Below are 18,825 nucleotides of genomic sequence, written 5' to 3' on the forward strand. Positions count from 1 at the left end.
ACATCGGAGACTTTCAATAGCATGCCATCTCTTTGTTCTTGTTCCTACTGTAACATTATAGCTTAACAGCTAAGTTATAAACTTTAATTAAAATGAAGACCTTATGGTATCAAGTACATTTTACTTAAGTTCTAAATGTGAAGTGACACGGTCTATGGGTAAACAATAAATAGCCTGATTTTGGCGAAATGGTCAACCTGCAGAATTGGCACTTTTCAGAAAATAAAAAAATATCTCTTAGAAACTAAACCAAGAAGCATTTGCCCCTTGTGATTAATCGCATGTTACTAAAGAGCTGTGATTTGGAAAAAAGTTACTGAATCTGCCCTGCAGGTTTCATTTACCTTCCAAAGTGTGTGTTATCTACAGTAACTGCCTGAATTGCATACCATGTACTATTCTACAATGCTCTGTTTTTGTCCCCAAATTGACTGGAATTTTACTCTTGTTTAAGCAACCTGAATCCAGAAGGTGGCGCCACAATGAAGTTGTCTGGTGTGTGCAGTAAAACATATAAACCATAGTGAAGTTATTGTGTCATACAAGTACTAATAGTGGCTGACACCCATGGCCTTAAAACACACCAAAAATAACTTGTATTGACACTCTTTTGACATGATCATGCATGTATACCTCTAACAAAAAACGGTGTCCTCTCCTCCAAGTTACTTGTAAAATATGTTATTGTCATAAAGGAGATTTTATTAAGTCATCATATAATGAGCATTAAAACATGAAAATTCCTCTCTTCAGGGAGACCAGTAAACCTGCCTTATTTAGGTTTTTACCAAACGTACTACACATTGTACTCTTTGTCCACAAAATTCCCCATGTAACATTATGGTATGATTCAATCCATCTTTACCAGCAAGATACACAATCACTTAGAATTGTGTTTTTGTGAACTGTTTGCTCAGTTAAACTGAACACATCCAAAACATAAAACAATAAATGTCCAGAGATAAAAGTACTTTTCGTGTTTGTGTAGTGCATTCCCCCTTTGAGTCCGGGCAGGGATCTTTTGTGATCTTTTGCTGGGATAGAGTTCCCCCTGCGTGTAATTGGAGACAGTCTCACAGTCACGGTGGCCTCGCAGTCACTTAAAGGGGATTCACATGACCATTTATCGGACCTTTCTCAGGACAGGAGCATTGCCCTTTGCCATACAAAGAAAAGTCCCCCTCTCAACAGTGTTTGCAAATATGAATGAAGCCAAAGTAGTCTCCTCTCAGTGAGTTTAACACAGAAACAGGCTTTTGTCCTCAGTGTCCCTGCATGTAGATAACATTAGTGTTGCAACATTAATTTTTATTAGGGAAATAGCAGTAATAATGGTAGTCTGGTAGAGTACCTGTTATAATAATAAATAAGTATGTAATCACATTAGGGCCAGTCATTCGATAATATTGAATTAAATTACTGCTCTGAATGTATTTTTTTTCAATAGTTTGTCAGTGCTTGTCCTGTGTTCTAATTAAATATATACAATACCTCTAAAATGTTCATCTAAATGCAGATTAAACATTCTGTGTTTACTGTGTCAAGTCAGCTGTCTTTTATAAACCTGTGATTCAAAGTAATTTTTCTTTTTCTTTTTTTCTTCTTTCTCCTTTCACCAATTGAATGAAGGCCTTGCTCTGAAGGAATCCCCCCCCCCAACTGGCACACAGAAAGAAAGGCTCCCTCCAGGCCACCTTACTGCAGGAACATGTTTAAAGAGTCTATTTTCTCTCTACATTAAGGAATCTCATTAGCGAAATCCACTGAAACAGACTGAATCTACAAAATGTAATGGTGTACATGATTACACTTATTTTTATTTTATTTTCCAGAATTTTTAATCCATCCTTTAAAAAAAGAAGGGACACATGGATTAATTCGTTTAAAGATTGTGAGGCATTCTGATATACATATTACAGCATCCACATTTCAATCTGCTGCATTTTTGAGCCGCAAAAATTACTTTTTTCAACCACTGCAGGATTTGCATAGCGTGCTGTCAAAGGGGTGTGTCAGTCAGGATTACAAGCTGAGAAGATTGAGTAATCACTATGGATACAGCTATAGTTTTCCATTTGTTGGTCTTGTGTGGAGGTAATGCTGTGCAGTTTCCAGGACAGGACTTCACTTTTTTTTGTTTTGCTTTGAAACTTATTCTCTTACTTAACTTTTTCTTAGTTTTTCAATCATGACCAAGTAAGAGGCACGTATGAAAGAAACTTTATAATGGACTCGACTGGACTTTGGAGAAAATATGCCATTTTATTATTGAAGTTTCTGGTAAGTTGGCCTGATATAGTTTGTATGTTGTAGCAGTGAGAGCAGCTTTTTTTATTCAAGATTCAAGATGGTTTTATTGTCATATGCACAACAATTACAGAGCAATCGCTGGCAATTAAATTCTTTAGTCTTGGGCTCCTCCAACAGTGCAATATAAGAAAAAGTAAAAGTATACAAGAAACTTTATGATAATGTATTACAATATGTGTTTACTTTAAACATAACAATCACTGTTTTAATTTGAATGATTTATTAAGTTTACAGTGCATTCAAATGGTTAAAATGTGTGCACAGGCTTAGAAAACATTTTCTTCAAGTATAAAGGCTGTATCTAGCATTGAATACCTCACATGTTGTCCACTAATGCATGTTCGAAACAGAAACAGAGTCCTTTATTTATATTGTCTATGGTTCACCAGGTGTTAAATACTACAGTTTCTCATGAACCTTCCTTCGGAAATACGGTGAATATGAGCAGCGAGAGCCCGTTTGCAGGCCACACAGGGCAGCATATGCTTCCTTCATCCTGGTATCATACATCTATTGAAGCTGTGCCCGAGCATGAGACAGTCAGCTTACAGTCTCACAACAGATGGCGAACCCAGATGGCTTTCTCCAAAACTGTTTATTCATTTGAATTGAAAGAAGACACAGTGCCAGGTTAGTCATCTGTGCAGCCAGGCCTTTCCCCAATGTAAATGAGGCATACATGCATAATGTATCGTTTTTGTAACATTATTATTGAAGTTATTTTAGAACTACATTTTCATAATTTTAAATATGAATGATTGTTAAGGTCCTTCTGTGTTTAACAATAACGTTCTTTGTATTCTACAGTCACCGGATCAACCATTGATTTTGTTTTGTCCATGTGTTGACAGGAACAGTTGTGGGAAAGGTGGAAACGTTGTTTGAGAGTCTCACGCCTATCACATACTCAGTGCTGGAGGATGACGGAGAGAACCTATTCCTCCTCAGCCCCTTCTCAGGGGAGTTCCTATTATCCCGCGGCCTGGATTTCGAAGCACAAAGCCTCTACATACTCACTGTGGTGGCACGGCAGGGGGACTCCATGGTATCCAGTGTCAGGGTGTACTTCAATGTATTGGATGTGAATGACAACCCCCCTGTTTTCAGTCAGGATACCCTTTCTGCATCATTGCTGGAAGACGTTAAGGTTGGCACATGCTTCCTTCTCTTGAATGTGTCAGATAAGGATGATGGTAAGTGCAAAAGTGCAATTCAAATATAACATTAGTCCAAGCTAACATTAGTGTAATTAATCATTAATCAAACATGTCAACAGTTTCAATGAAAAAACAATATGATTAACTAATTAGTCAGAATGAAACCCAAAAATTATCAAAAATTTGCATGGCAAAAAAAAAATTTAAATGGGAAAAAAACTTTTGATTGAGTAGCAAATGTTGTGGGTAAAGCAGCTTTGTAGTTTTTGAATTGTTTCTGTCTTGGCCATTGTCAGCTAGTCAAATCCAGAGAGGCATCATGCCACTAAATTCCTTGTCTGGACTCTACTTATTTTAGCTCGCTAATTTCTGAACTTGGTAGTCTATAATTGCATAATTTACAAAGTGCAGTGTCTTGCTGCTTGATTTATATAAAGCAAACCAAGCCATTATGAGGAGGGCATTTTTTGATAACATCATGTATACTCTTTTTCTCTCTGCCAGGTGACAGTGGAGACTTAAAACTCAGAGTGATCGCTGGAGATGAAGAGAAAGCATTCTTTATTAACATGGCTGGTAGTTTATGCCTGAACACAGAGTTAGACCGAGAGAAACAATCCTTCTACAATCTGACTGTGACAGCCAATGACTGTGTCTGGCCTGCGTCTTTACAGTTTACCAGCACAGCGCGTGTAATGGTGGTGGTTGACGATGTCAATGACAATGCTCCAGTGTTTGTTTCAGCCAAAATAGCCAGTATACCAGAAGACTCTGCACTCCATTCTGTTATTATGACTGTACATGCTGATGATAAGGATGTCGGATCCAATGGAGAAGTTTTGTATTATTTAGATAACACTGCTGGTGGCATGTGTAACATTGATATCAGAAGTGGGAAAATATACTTGGAAGAGGCATTAGATAGAGAACAGGTAGATACCCTAACTATTACTGTAACAGCCACTGATAAGGGCTCACCCGCAATGGCAACCACTATGAATCTCATGGTGAACGTTGAGGATGCAAATGACAATGACCCTGAGTTTTCAGAAAGCACCTACAGCTTGCAAATCAATGAGGATATCCCCAGAGGAACCAGCCTGTTTCGGGTTCGGGCTCTTGATCGAGATATCGGGGCAAATGGACTAGTACGGTATATGTTGACCCGCACCAGCCCGTTTGTGGTTGACAAGGTTCGTGGTGTGATCACAGTGATGGACAAACTGGACAGGGAGAGAGATTCAAACTACACCCTTATCATAACAGCTGCAGATCAGGGTAATATACCCAGAACTGCTACTGCTTCTATCAGTGTCACAGTGTTGGATGTCAACGACTTTGCACCCCTCTTTACTCCAGAAACACTGACCATTCATGTAGTGGAGAATGAGGAGGACCCATCTCAGCTAACACATCAGGTATTATTGGCTCTTTTTATTTACTGTTGATTACAGAATGTTGTGATGTTAATTTCTACTTTTTTCTGTCTTTTATAACCAGCTCTCAGCTATGGATGAAGATTTAGGCCTCAACAGCCAGGTTACATATTTTATACAGAAAGGAAATAGTGATGGTTTGTTCTCCATCACTCACGGTGGCATTTTACAAATGTTACACAGCCTGGACAGAGAGAAGGAATCATTGTACTTTGTCACCATCATTGCTGTCGATTCAGGTAATTCATGCCAAACATAAAATTAACTACAATTAACAATGTAAGTTTTCACTGGTGTCTCGTCAAACTGTTTGATAATTCCTTATTTACTTTGTCATTTGAAGGATTGCCACCATTAACGGGAACTCTAACCGTACATGTCATTGTGGATGATCTCAATGACAACCGTCCAGAGTTTACTGAGGATGTCTACAACACCATAGTGTCCGAGGACAGCCCTACAGGCACTGTGTTTGCCATGATGACGGCATCGGACAGGGATGAGGGTGTCAGTGGGGAAATAAGGTAAAATATTGCCTCAAAAAGTCGACCAATATTTGAGAGGAATGTTTGGAAAGAATCAGAATAGCAGGGAGTTAATATAATTTTTACTTTACTGAATTTACTGATTTATATATTTTCAGTACCGTATGTATATTTTTGATAGTCAAAACCTTGCCTGTGTATTTGATTTGTTTGCTGCTTAGGAGCAGCTAGAAATCACTCTTGGATTTTATACATTATGTTGTTTTATGCTTACACTATCACACTGATAGGCTACTGCATCTATTGATTTTCCTCTAGGTATTCCATTGAGAACCTTGACGTACCGTTCGCCATTGACGAAACATCTGGAGAGCTGTATACGATTGACATCATGGACAGGGAAACAGTATCCATTTACAGGTTGATAGTGATTGGCAGTGATACGCATCCTACTCAGCCTCTGTCAAGCTCAGTGCTTGTCACTGTGCTCATTGGAGATATTAACGACAACTCACCCCAGTTTATGAACAGCCCCTATGTGGCATATGTGCCCACTGAGATGGCTCCAGGTGAAAGTTCTTACTTCCATTTGAAAGTTATCTACAGTATATATCATCCTGGATAAAAGGGACCTGCTAGGATTGAGGGTTTTATTGTGCTTTCTCTTCTTTTTTACTTACAGGCTCAGTTGTCTGTGCAGTAAGAGCAACAGATGGAGATACTGAGATGAATGCAGAATTGCATTATTCGTTATATGGACAAAACTCCGATCTGTTTGCAATCTATCCATACAGCGGCACTGTAGTCGCTTCAAGGGCTCTCCGGATGGCCGAAGATATTATTGTCAATGTACATGTGGAAGATGCTGGGGAAAATCCTAAATCTGACATCACTACCATCAGCATTAAGTTTCAGAACGTCTCCGAGTTTCCAGAGATGAATATGGATGGTCTGACGTATTCCCTTCCTGAGGATGAGCCAGTGGGAACATTAGTGGCAGTTGTCTCAGCAGTGAGCCCCAGAGCTGAGCCCGTATCTTTTTATATAGCTTCTGGAAACTTTGAAGATATGTTTCATGTGGGGCAGTTAAGTGGATTGTTGTCAGTGGAAAACCCTCTGGATTATGAAAACAAAATGGAATATTCTTTGTTGTTGGAAGCCCGGGACTCTGGCTCGCCTCCTTTCTCATCATTTGCAGAAATTCACCTCAACATCAGTGACGTAAATGATAACTTCCCTCAGTTCACCCAAGCTGAGTACAGATGTGAGTTTTTTGAGAACTCTCCGCCATCCTGGGTTTGTGATGTTCTTGCCATTGATGCTGATTCAGGCATTTATGGCACAGTGCAGTACAAAATAACAGAAGGAAACAATGATGATGTTTTCACAATTGACTCTGAAAGTGGTTTATTGAGCACCACTGCAATTTTAGACAGAGAAATGATCCCCCTATTCAACTTAACCGTTGAAGCTGAAGAACTTAACAACCCTCTTAATAAAGACATAGCGACTGTTATCGTTGTCGTTTTAGACAGAAATGACAACCCGCCTCGTTTTTCACAGATTTTTCTCACAGAAGTACCTGAGGATTACCCCGTTGGACACACAGTTATACAAGTCACTTCAACTGATGATGACACAGGGATCAATGCAGTAATTAATTATTCCATAAATGAGCAAAGTGCTGATATGCCGTTTGAAATGGACTTCACCACTGGCTGCATCACTGTTAAAAGGCTTCTGGACAGGGAGATTCAGGATCATTATATCTTGAAAATAAACGCAAATGATTCAGCTTGGAGCATTAGCACAGAGGTCTCTATAATCATTGCAGATGTTAATGATAATAGACCAGTGTTTTCCGATGATTTCTACACCGTTGTCCTTCCTGAAACAAAAGATGAAGAGGTGTTTGTTGTGCAGGTTCTTGCCGCAGATGCAGACATGGGGCAAAACTCTGAGATTTTGTATGTTATTGAACCTCCAAATGAGGAGTTTTGGGTGAACGTTTCTTCTGGTGAAGTGTATACAAAGCAGTCACTGATGTTACACCATTCTGCTTTTGAAATGTACCAATTTGAAGTCTTTGCATTTGATTGTGGCAGTGTTCCTCTTCACAGTAACTCCACTGTCACAGTGAGACTAGAGCCATATAACTACTACCCACCAATGTTTTTACCTTTTCAGCCTCTGGTTGCTATCCCATACTACATGGCTGTTGGCACTGAGGTGGTCCAATTTACAGCAATAGATCAGGATCTCATTAACAGTGTTGGTATTGAATATGTTTCAAATGGAGGTAATGCATCTGATTTCTTCTGGGTCCAAGCAGATAATGGAAAAGTAATGCTAAATCAAAGTTTGGTGGAAAGCATACATTTGTTTTTCACTTTGTTAGTTATGGCAAAAGATCAGGGCTTCCCCTCTCTGTCATCACAGACTGAAATAACTTTTGAAATAACTGGGAGGAATCACATTTCTCCAAGCTTTAGAGAGCCTGATGTCACTTTCTCTGTCCCTGAGGACATGTCTGTAGGATCAGTTATTGGGAAAATTCAGGCAGAAGATAATGATTATGGTCCCAATGGTGCCATCATGTACTCCATTTCCACAGAAAGACATTATTTACCATTCTCTGTCGGAGAAACCTCAGGGTTGCTAACACTGACAAGAGAACTTGACTTTGAAAAAGAAGGTATTTTCCATCTCAAAATCAAAGCCAAGGATGGCGGCTGGATCTCTAAAACAGGCATGGTAAATGTTACAGTGGTAGTTATGGATGTGAATGATAATCCCCCTGTCTTTTCATTCTCAGAGTTTACCACTTCATTGCCTGAAAACTCAGAAATGGGAACATATGTCCTAGATGTGAAGGCTACTGATGCAGATTCAGGCTCAAATGCACAAATATCCTATTCTCTAATCGCTGGGCATGTGGATAAATTTGCAGTCGATTCCAGAAATGGCACAGTAACCACTTTGGATGTCTTTGATTATGAGCAAGAGCATATATTTGATGTAACAATCAAAGCTTCGAACATTGTTGGTCTTACTCAATTTAGTTTGGCACATGTTGTCATTCAAATCTCAGATGTCAATGAGGCCGCACCTAAATTCAGAAAAAAAGATTACAACTTTTTGGTATTTACAAATGTACTTGTTGGGACTAAGATTGGAAAAGTAACAGCTACGGATGATGACCAAGGCTCTGAAGGTCAGGTGTTCTACTTGATGTTTGGTCGAAACAAATATACAGGCTTTGACATCAACACACTTTCTGGGGAAATATACACAACTGGCAGTTTGAGGAAACAAGGAAACAGTCATGTAGTTCTAAAAGTTCTGGCAAAGAACTCTGGCGTTATTAATGGCTTAGATGTAGATGAGACTTTGGTCCACATCAGTGTGATTGACACAAACGATGCACCGGTATTTACCTTTGCCCTTTATACGGCGAATTTAACAGAAGACAGACCGGTTGGGACATCTGTGATAACTGTGAGTGCTCTGGATCAGGACTCCATCTTGGACTGGAATCGGTTCTTCTTCAGTATTAAAAATGGTAACACCAACTTCTCTTTTGGCGTTGATCCATCCACTGGTGTTATTTCTGTAAGATCTCCACTTGACAGAGAAAGGTGGCCAGTTTATAATCTGACTGTTATAGCCACTGATAATGGCTCTCCACCAGCTACTGGGACTACTAATATCATTGTGAATGTTGATGATGTCAACGACAACGCTCCCAAACTCACAATCACTGAGGCTCAGCTGAGGGAAAATTCGCCTCAAGGCACCATAGTTGCCAGACTAAATGCATCTGATTCTGATTTGCCACCAAACCAGGGACCTTATACTTACTGGTTTGTAAATCCTTCAACAGTTAGTGCTTTTTTACTGACTCCAGATGGAGTTTTATTAACCACACAAACAATTGATCGTGAAGAAATCTATTCATATCGACTCCTGGTGGCTGTCAGGGATGCTGGGATCCCTTTGCTGTCATCAACAACTCTGATCCTTATAAAGATTTTGGATGAAAACGATAACCCTTCCTTGCCTAGAAATATCTTCATTGAAGTGAAATATTTTGGCAGTTCTTTCCAAGGAGGCATGATCGGTAACGTTCAACCAGATGATCAGGATGAGTCAGATTCATTCAGCTGCGCCATCAAAAGTGGATCACATAATATGTTTACAATATCTAACAGCACATGTGAACTGTGGTCCTCTCCTTTTCAAGGCGAGGCCACATTTAACATCACTATTGAAGCCACAGACCAGCTTCACTCCCCAGTAAACAACAGCATCTATGTAAACTACAAAGGGTTCACAAATACTTCTATAGATAGCTGTGTATTATTCTATGTGTCATCATCCTCAATGGAAGAGTTTTTGTCTGTTAAGTATTTGCGATTTGTGAAGGCTCTGGACAGTCTGTTTAACCTACAGGCCTCTAAGACTCATGTATTTGGGATCAAACATATTGGCAGCGAAATCCTTCTATTGGCTGCGGTCAAAACGTACAACGGTCAATATCTTAGCAGAGAAGTAGCCAGCAGAATCTCTGTAGGCCACAAGAAATTACTGGAAGCTCAGAGCAATGTGACCATTTCTCACATCACCAGTGATCCTTGTCTCATCGGCCCTTGTCAAAATGGAGCAAAGTGTAAGAAAAACATTCACATCAGCCAAGACGTTGCTGTTCTGGAAAGCACGGCGGTCATCTTTGTGTCACCACAGAAAGAGGTTTTTAACTGTACCTGCCCAGCCGGCTTCACCGGGACACTGTGTGAAGATGATATCGATGAATGTCAGGTGAATCTCTGTCAGAATGAAGGCATATGTGTGAACACTCCCGGAAATTTCTACTGTCACTGTCAGAGTGGCTTCTCTGGCTATTACTGCTCTAGTGATGTAGATGAATGCCTGAAGGCGAAGTGCCAAAATGGAGGAACTTGTATTCCCACTCAAGATGAATATTACTGTCAGTGTGTGGCTGGATTTGAAGGTAGTATTTGGTATATATATATATCACATTATTCTGCATGAACATACTGTATTGCAGACAGAGCCGGCCCGAGGCATAAGCGAACTAAGCGGTTGCCGGTGCCCCCGAGTTTGTGTATATCATTATTGTGTCTGCAAATGTAAGTTATCATACCAAAAAGGAATACAATGTTTTGGTCTAGATCATTAATCGCCTAATAATTGAATACGTTTATCTGGGAGGAAATCCGAAATTAACTGATCACGTCACGTTCACATCCATATGTGTATTGAGTTTATTTAAAAACATTTAGTTGCCCTCAGTTGCCCATGGACTGAGTATAGTCTAGCCTATATCAGCCTTGTCTGTGAAAAAAAAGGTAGCTGGACAACAGAGTTCTTCTGCTTCGTTCCTCTCACTGCATTTACATGCATTCATTATATTTCAGAGAAATATGTCCCGTAAAAGATAAAGAGCTCCAAGCCCCACCCAGAGGACCTTCCCTAATATTTTATTTTATATTAATATTTTTATTAATATACCCCCGGACCCCCTTAGGAGGGTTCAGATCTCGGCTGTCTTATATTTTCACCCAGCTGCACATTGGAGGAACTAAAGGGGCAGCGCTACGATTGGAGAGGGTCCCCCTGATCATATTCTGCTTAGGGCCCCATGAAGGCTTGGGCCGGCTCTGATTGCAGAATATCATCTCTCTTTTAAAGTCTGGGCTTTATTTTTCTTTCACCAGGAGAAATGTGTGAGCAGCCCATAGACCACTGTAGATCAACACCCTGTATCCAAGGAAGCTGCATCAGTTCACAGACAGGATTCTCTTGTCTTTGTCCCTATGGTAAGAATAATGCATAAAAATAAAGGGAAAAAATCAAATATTTCCCAAATATTTCTGTTCATATAAGGTTACAGCCAACAGCCGGTTAGGGTATTTCAGAACACAAGGATCCCCTGCCTTCCAACAACACCCCACACCATATCCCTTGCTGTGCCCGCCATAGAAACAGCAAATAACACCCTGTGAAAAATACAAGTTGACATTATTGCACTACAGGTATTATACAGATTAAATCCAAGAGATTGACATGTTAGCGTAACTCGTGAGTTTTGGAGTTTCAGTTGATTTTGTTTCCTCTGGACAGAGCTATGCTAGCTGTTCTCTGTTTCCACTTTTGTGTCAGTTGATTTTGTTTCCTCTGGACAGAGCTATGCTAGCTGTTCTCTGTTTCCACTTTTGTGCTAAGCTAAGCTAACCTTACCAAATTGCCTTAAACAGTATGTTATTGACAACATATGAGAGGCATTAAGCTTCTCATATAAGTCTCCTCAAAAAATATTTGTTAATATATGTTTAGTTTTCAAAATGTTGTTGTGTGTTTAGTGTTCAAAAACTATTCATTTAAATTTTATAAAATATAAAATAGGCTATATATATATATACATTTTTTTTTTTTTTTTCAAGTTACAGCTGCAAACAACCTATGTATCACAATGTACAATCACTATGTTTCTTCTTTATTTCAGGAGTCAGTGGAGTCTACTGCGAGGAGCACAGTTATGGTTTTGAGGAGCTGTCCTTCATGGAGTTTCCCCCGTTGGATCGCAGGACTAATTTAATTTCTCTAGAGTTTGCCACAGTGCAGAATAACTCCCTGCTTCTGTACAACCCTGGAGGATCAGCCAGCAGGGAGTTCTTTGCACTGCAGATACTAGATGGGGCCTTACATCTCTCCTATGACCTGGGCTCAGGACCTGTGAGGCTGCGCACAACCAAACAGGTGTCGGATGGACATTTCCACAGTATCACTGCAAGGAGGATTGGCAACGTGAGTTTTGAAGATGTCACCACATACATTACGTTAATCTGATGGCATTTTTAAGTTGGGAAATCATGGAATAGAATATGAACCTGACAGATGTGGCTCTATTTGCATTTAACAGATGGGTTCTTTGCATGTGGACAACTGCACTGCTGTTGAGAACAATGGATTTTGTTTTTCACAGAGTGATAGCAGCAGCTTAGAGAGGTAGCAGTGACATATCAATTACTACTTTCCCATGATTATCATTTCAGTTTTAAGCCATTTTTGTATCTTTATCAATAACCTTAATGTGTCTTCATATACAATTAGGACACTAGATGTGAGCAGTAATATGACATTTGGAGGACTGAGGACATTTGGATCTATTTTACTGCATCCTGCCCAGATAGAAACCCACGATTTTGTTGGATGTTTTCGTAACATTCATTTGAATGGCATCCTGCTGAGACCTTCAATGGCCATGGCAACATTTAACATCCTCGATAGGTGAGCATTTAAAATTAATAATATTAGAAATTCACTTTTCCCATGTAACACAGTGAGTTGGATTAGTATCAAATGCTTTACATAATAGGCTACACAAAATGCATATCTGATTTTAATATGACAATATGTTTGTTTTATAAAGGTGTCCAAGGGCAACGCCATCACCGTGTCACAGCAGCCCATGTAAGAACAGCGGCGTGTGTCATGACCTTTGGTCTGACTATATCTGTGACTGCAAAAGCCCTTTTACCGGAAGCACCTGTGGCAAAGGTAAATATACCTTTTAATGTACAGGATGGACTTTTAAATGATTTTCATCTTAACTTGAATTCTACCTTTTTCCATGTTCTTTGTTTTTTTAAAGAAATGTCAGAGGAGCTTGTGTTGCGGTTTAATGGAAATGAATACTTAGAGTATGTCATCAAGGAGCGATTCAAGAGAGACTATCTGCTAAAAGACTTGCTGGATGATGGAGAAGAGGGAAACACCAGAGACCAAAAAGGGATTGACATCAAGTTTAAGACCCATTATAATGGCGTGTTGATATTTGTTGTTGGACAGACAGGACACACCATGATAATGGTACTTTTGCATAGCTTTTATGGACATATTTATTCATATCATATATATGTTGGATGTGTAAAATTGTTCTCTCTGTCTTATTTAGATTAAAGACAGAAAGCCTGTATACATTTCCAAAGAGAACCTGTCGGGACACCTGTTGGAGTTCCCTGTCGACTCTCTCGTGGCTGATGGGGTCTGGCATGTCCTCTCTTTGTTCAGCAATGAACAGAACACCTTTCTGCTTCTGGATGCTAAACCAGTCCTGAATATCACTGACCAAACTATGGATCTCACTCCTGCTAGTGTGGAAAAGATAATGCTTGGTGCTGCTCTGACAGATGATGCAAAGCTCCTGCAGGCCGGTAAATATACCTTAAGCTAAATATTGTTGGGAATGTTACCATACATTCACTGTTTGCACACACTTTGCTATTGCATCTGTATAATACAAGGCATCATGACAGAACAAGAAGCAACTGTAAACTATACCTGAAAGAAAATAGCATCTTTGTTTTGTATAAATATTCTCTTTTTCTGTTAATATTTTCAACAAAAAAGCATTAGAAAGGCAAAAGATTACAGTGTTTCTCGTTTTTGCTTGCTGTCATAATCACTCACCTATCTGATCCTCGGCTGAGTAGTATCTTACATGGCATAAGTCTGGCTTTATATCACTTCATAGAGAAAGCTTCATCGGAGTAGGTGGTCTCTTTTTTTTGTGTGTGAATAGAGCAAATGAGTTAGGTCCTGTCCTCTAATAAATGTATAGCAAAAATACTTACATGTGGGGGAAAAACATCCACTTTTTCATTGATGTTTAAGATAATTTACGAATATTCTAAATTCAAACTGTATCTGTGAACTTACATGAAATAGTCATCAGACCAATGTTTTTTGAGGACTTTAAGTAACAATGATGAAACTGTTTTTATTCTTTATATGACAGGGTTCACAGGCTGTGTGCAGTATTTCAATTTTAGAGGTTACACTTTGCCTATCGGTGGAGACAGTGTGATGGTGGACGTCCGGCCGAGCTCTACTCTTGTCCAGTCAAGCTGCAGCTTTCCAGGTGTTTGCTTCCCCTCCCCCTGCTCTGAGGAGGACACAGCCGGGACAAATTGTCTCTCTGCACACTGTCAAAAACGGTGGGGGTGCGGCCCTGTTGTGCAAAACAGTTCCTGCATCTGTTTACACAATGTCTCCAAGCACACCTGTGACATCTGCATCTCAGAGAGCCGCGATGGATGTTCTGAGGCGCAGGGAGGCGTTCCTCTGTGGATCATAGCTGTGATACTTCCTCCGATCTCCATCCTAATGATTATAGGAATGTTTTTCGCCCTTTACAGAGTGAGGCGGCAGAATGCAAAGACTCAGAGTGAGCGCTCACCACAGAAAACCGAGCAAGGGACAGACAACTTCACGTTTTGCTTTGATGACAACAGAACACTCGCAGGCGATGCATCTGCGGAAAGCGGGACACAACATGACCCAATGAGTCCTGATCAGAAGCGGTTTAGTTGTGAGAACTACCAAGACGCCAGTCTGTCTAGTGTCCAGCCGATGCAAAACAGTGAGCTGGAGTATTATGAAATTGGCTGCCGTTCTAGTGCATCTCATTCAGATACTGTATCACCAAAGCTTAGCTGGCATACACATTTGTACAGCACAAAGTGTGCGAAGGCGGAAAAGAAATCATGGGGAGATTTGAGGATGTTATTAGCAGAATTTAAGAAAGAAGGCCCCAGCCAAGAGAGGGCAAGAAGTCCTACAAAGCCTCAAAACAGGGCATCCCTAAACAAGGAGTTGTTGACTAAGGCTGATGTAGAGCCGTCCCAGCATACACCACATTGTCACAAAAAGAGGTTTGTAAAACCCGAGTTTCAGGAACATGTCCAGTGCCTCACCTTTGAAGAAATTTGTAAACTAAACACTCCTCTGAAGCAAACAATTTCCCTTGGAGGTTCCGTGAGGTCTGGACTTGCCAAGTCTGCAACGATGATCAGTGTCTCATCTGACAGTGAGACAGACAGCACATTCACTGGTGCGGAGTCTGATTGTGGACTGTTTTCTATCGCCAGGAAATATATACTCGACCAGTCATCCCTGTCCGGGGGCAGCTTCAGGCAACAAGGTGTCTTGCCTGTCAGCTCATTCTTAAAACAAACCTGTCACTTTGATGCAGGGCAGAATACCACAGAGAGAACACCCTCCAGTATGTTTGAGCAATGGGGAAATATTTTAAATATGCATCTACCTTTAAGCAGCTATGCTCCCGTATTTGAAGATATTGCACGTCTACCTACTGACCCCAGTCATGGCTATGATATGCAAAGCGACATAGAGGAAATTATTTGATGTTTGTTTAACAGGTGCAGATAATGGGTCAGGTAGAAAGATATTGAATATTCATGCAGTCTATTACAGGAACTTTATTTAAATAATTTTATTATATTAAAACTAGGGTTGCAAAGGGGTGGAAAGTTTCTGGTAAATTTCCGGGAACTTTCCGGTAACTTTCCACGGGAACATTTCCCAGGGAATTTTGTTGAAAAACTGCTTTCTTACTGTCTAGAAAGTTTGCCAGGACTGAAATAACATAGTTAGAAGTATTTAGTGCATTTGGGTTGCTTTACATTGTGTAAATTCACATTTATTCCCAAAATTCCTGTTAATTCCCATACATTTTCTGAACAATGTTTAATAAACCAGTTTCTGAACAATGCAATGGAAGATGTTTTACTCAAACCAATACTCATGCTTTTTTCATGATTACTTTGTCAATTTTAGCTGGTTTTCTCTGAACACATGCTCGGTTAAAAGCTTTTTTTTTTTTTTTTTTTTTTTACTTCTACATAGCAGTCTGAGGTAGTATCTGATGATTACACCTGAATTTACAGTGAAAACTTGTGTAAAGACAACCCTGTTTAATGTAAATGTCACACTAAGTATTCACATGACTCTATAGGTCTAGTCTAGCCTGTTTCCTCAGAAACCTGTGCATAATTTGATACATTAATACATTCAGGATGCAGTCTGCAGGTCAGTTTATTCTTCTTTCCTGTAAATTATAAAACATAAATTGATTTTTTTTTATGGCTTAGAGACATCATTATATTCTAAAGCATATTCGAAAACTCTGCTTAGAGATTTATTTATTTTCTTATATGAAATGAAAGATGTGATTGGCCAATCACATTGTTCACTTTATTTGAATATACCCAGATGCTTTGGCTCTATCTAGTGGACAATTTCCATGTAACAGTCAGAGACGATTACACATTGTGTATTCAGCACACATACAGTAGCAGAGTGCAGTGTTGAGTCATAGTGAGTTCAGAGGTTCTCCACGCAGTCAGAAAATCGATCTTCTCAAAATACTTGTTTTGTTTATTTGTTTGATTTTAAATCAAGGGAAATACAGAACACAACACCAAAACAATGATACATTGCAAAAACATACAGGTTATTAATCTGAAAATTATTTTCCCAAATATAATCAATAATACTCTAAAAGTCTTGAAAAACTTCCCAGAAACATGCAAACACAAGGATATATTTGTTAATGAATTGTATCCGGGGTTTTAGCTTAGCTGTAACATTTGCAGAATATCACAGTAAAAGACCTACTTCACCGGTGGAATTGTGAAGGTGCATTGAACTCTGAGATCCTATGTAGTATAAATGTGCAAACATTTTTTAAATCGGTTCATCCTAGCCTGAGAAAGGCAGAAAGAGTGTTTTATGGTCTCACTGTAATCACACATGGGAAAATAGGGTTAGGACAGGACACTTGGGCCAAGGGAAGACTGAGGGAAGAAAAACCTCATTAATTATATTATAATAGCGATTGTATAATGATTGAACGCCGGTTCCATATGGGTGAAGTATTCCTTTAAATATACCAATAACTATACAAGATGAATATATTACAGGAAAAAAGTTGATTGAGCTATATTGTTTCATTATGTCTACGGTTACTACATCAAAACTCTAAAAAATAAAATCAATCTCTGCACCAACAGTATATCAACAGTATATGATTGGATTAAATACATCAGGTATGAGGCTGTACGTCATGGTAATAAAATAAGGGCTTCACTTCTAAGACTACATCCTAAATTGTGAGCAAGATAACAACATTTTGACACACAATTAAGGCAGGTAATAAAGCGCTGATTGGTACAGTTAGAAAGGATTCAAAACCGCTATGACAAACTGATGTACATTGAATGAACCAAAATACTAACCAAGGCATTTCCAAGTGAAACACTCTCATCATAAGCAACATTTTCCCACACCCCAGTTAATATATGATCAAAGTAGCACTGTGTGATGATAGTTTGCAATAGGGCAAAGTTAAAGTAATCACGTTTTTGTGGTGATATTAATTTTCCTAATAAAGAATTTCTTCTTTAAGTTTTCTTTGATATCCTTGGTTTTTAAACAGTATATTATGGGGTTGACAGCAGCAGGTAAAAGACTGTACAGCATTACAACAACAATGCGAACTGGTATGCTAAAAGTGAATCCCACATTGTTTGCCAGGTACACGAAGCATCTTGGCATGTAGTACAGACATGTGATGAGAAGCTGTGGCGTGCAGGTAGACAGAGTCTTGATGCGGCCTTCGGTGCTGGACATTCTCGTAACAGTAACAATGATTACAAAGTAAGAGAAGATAATAAAACCCAGAGGCAATAACAAACTGAACATAGCAAGACCAAATGCCACCAACTGAACTTTCCGTACGTTTTCACATCCAAGAATTGTTATTGCTATATGGTCACAGTAGCACTGTACAATTATGTTGGAATTACAGAAAGGTAAAGTAAGAGCATCTAAAGTTATACCCACCATCCATGATAGTGGCATCAACCATGAAATTCCACAAAGCACAGAAACAGAGGTGTTTGTGAAAACAGCTGTATAACGCAGTGGAGTACAAATCGCAATGAAACGATCAAGTGCCATCACCATTAGGATGAAAGAATGAGTAGCTCCTAAAAAATGAACAAAATACATCTGTGCGAAGCATCCATAAAATGAAATAATGCTGTCATCAAACCAATATTTTGATACAATCTTTGGCAGAGTAACAGTCCCAAACGCTAAGTCTGTTAATGCCAAGTGACAAAAGATCAGATATGTGGGTTTGTGAAGAGACCTGTCACATTTGATGACCATTAAAATAAAAATATTCCCTACAGCTATAGCCAAGAAAAGTATAAATAACAGAGCTGATACAATTCCATAATAATCGAGTGGAAGTCCAGGAAATCCGATGATGAAGAAATGTTCTATCCTTGTTTCGTTTGTGTATAACATTATCACTATATTTAATATAATATTTTAGAATAACAACCTATAAAAACACAATAGTGAAAAAAGTCATAAGATGTGACAAAACATCAAATAACAAAAGCACAAACTACTTTCAAACATAGAATAAGCCACTACAGTTTAAATCTCAGTAGGCTATTTAAAACTTTCAGTCGATCAGCTTCTGTGTGTGACCATATCAGAGCAGTGACACCTAATATGTGCTCAGCATCCAATTATATT

General features: G+C 39.2%; 1 protein-coding gene across 1 annotated transcript; it reads right to left on the reverse strand.

Moving 5' to 3' along the window:
- Positions 1–17,628: 17,628 nt before the first annotated feature.
- Positions 17,629–18,588, reverse strand: LOC307271241 (olfactory receptor 52E8-like; the record flags this gene model as incomplete). The annotated part of the gene is made up of 1 exon (XM_080053654.1): positions 17,629–18,588. The coding sequence occupies one exon, from the start codon at positions 18,586–18,588 to the stop codon at positions 17,629–17,631; it is 960 nt and encodes a 319-aa protein (XP_079909780.1).
- Between the last annotated feature and the right edge of the window lie 237 nt (positions 18,589–18,825).

The sequence above is a fragment of the Ammodytes marinus genome, assembly GCF_949987685.1.
Source record: "Ammodytes marinus genome assembly, chromosome: 3".
Lineage (NCBI taxonomy): Eukaryota > Metazoa > Chordata > Actinopteri > Uranoscopiformes > Ammodytidae > Ammodytes > Ammodytes marinus.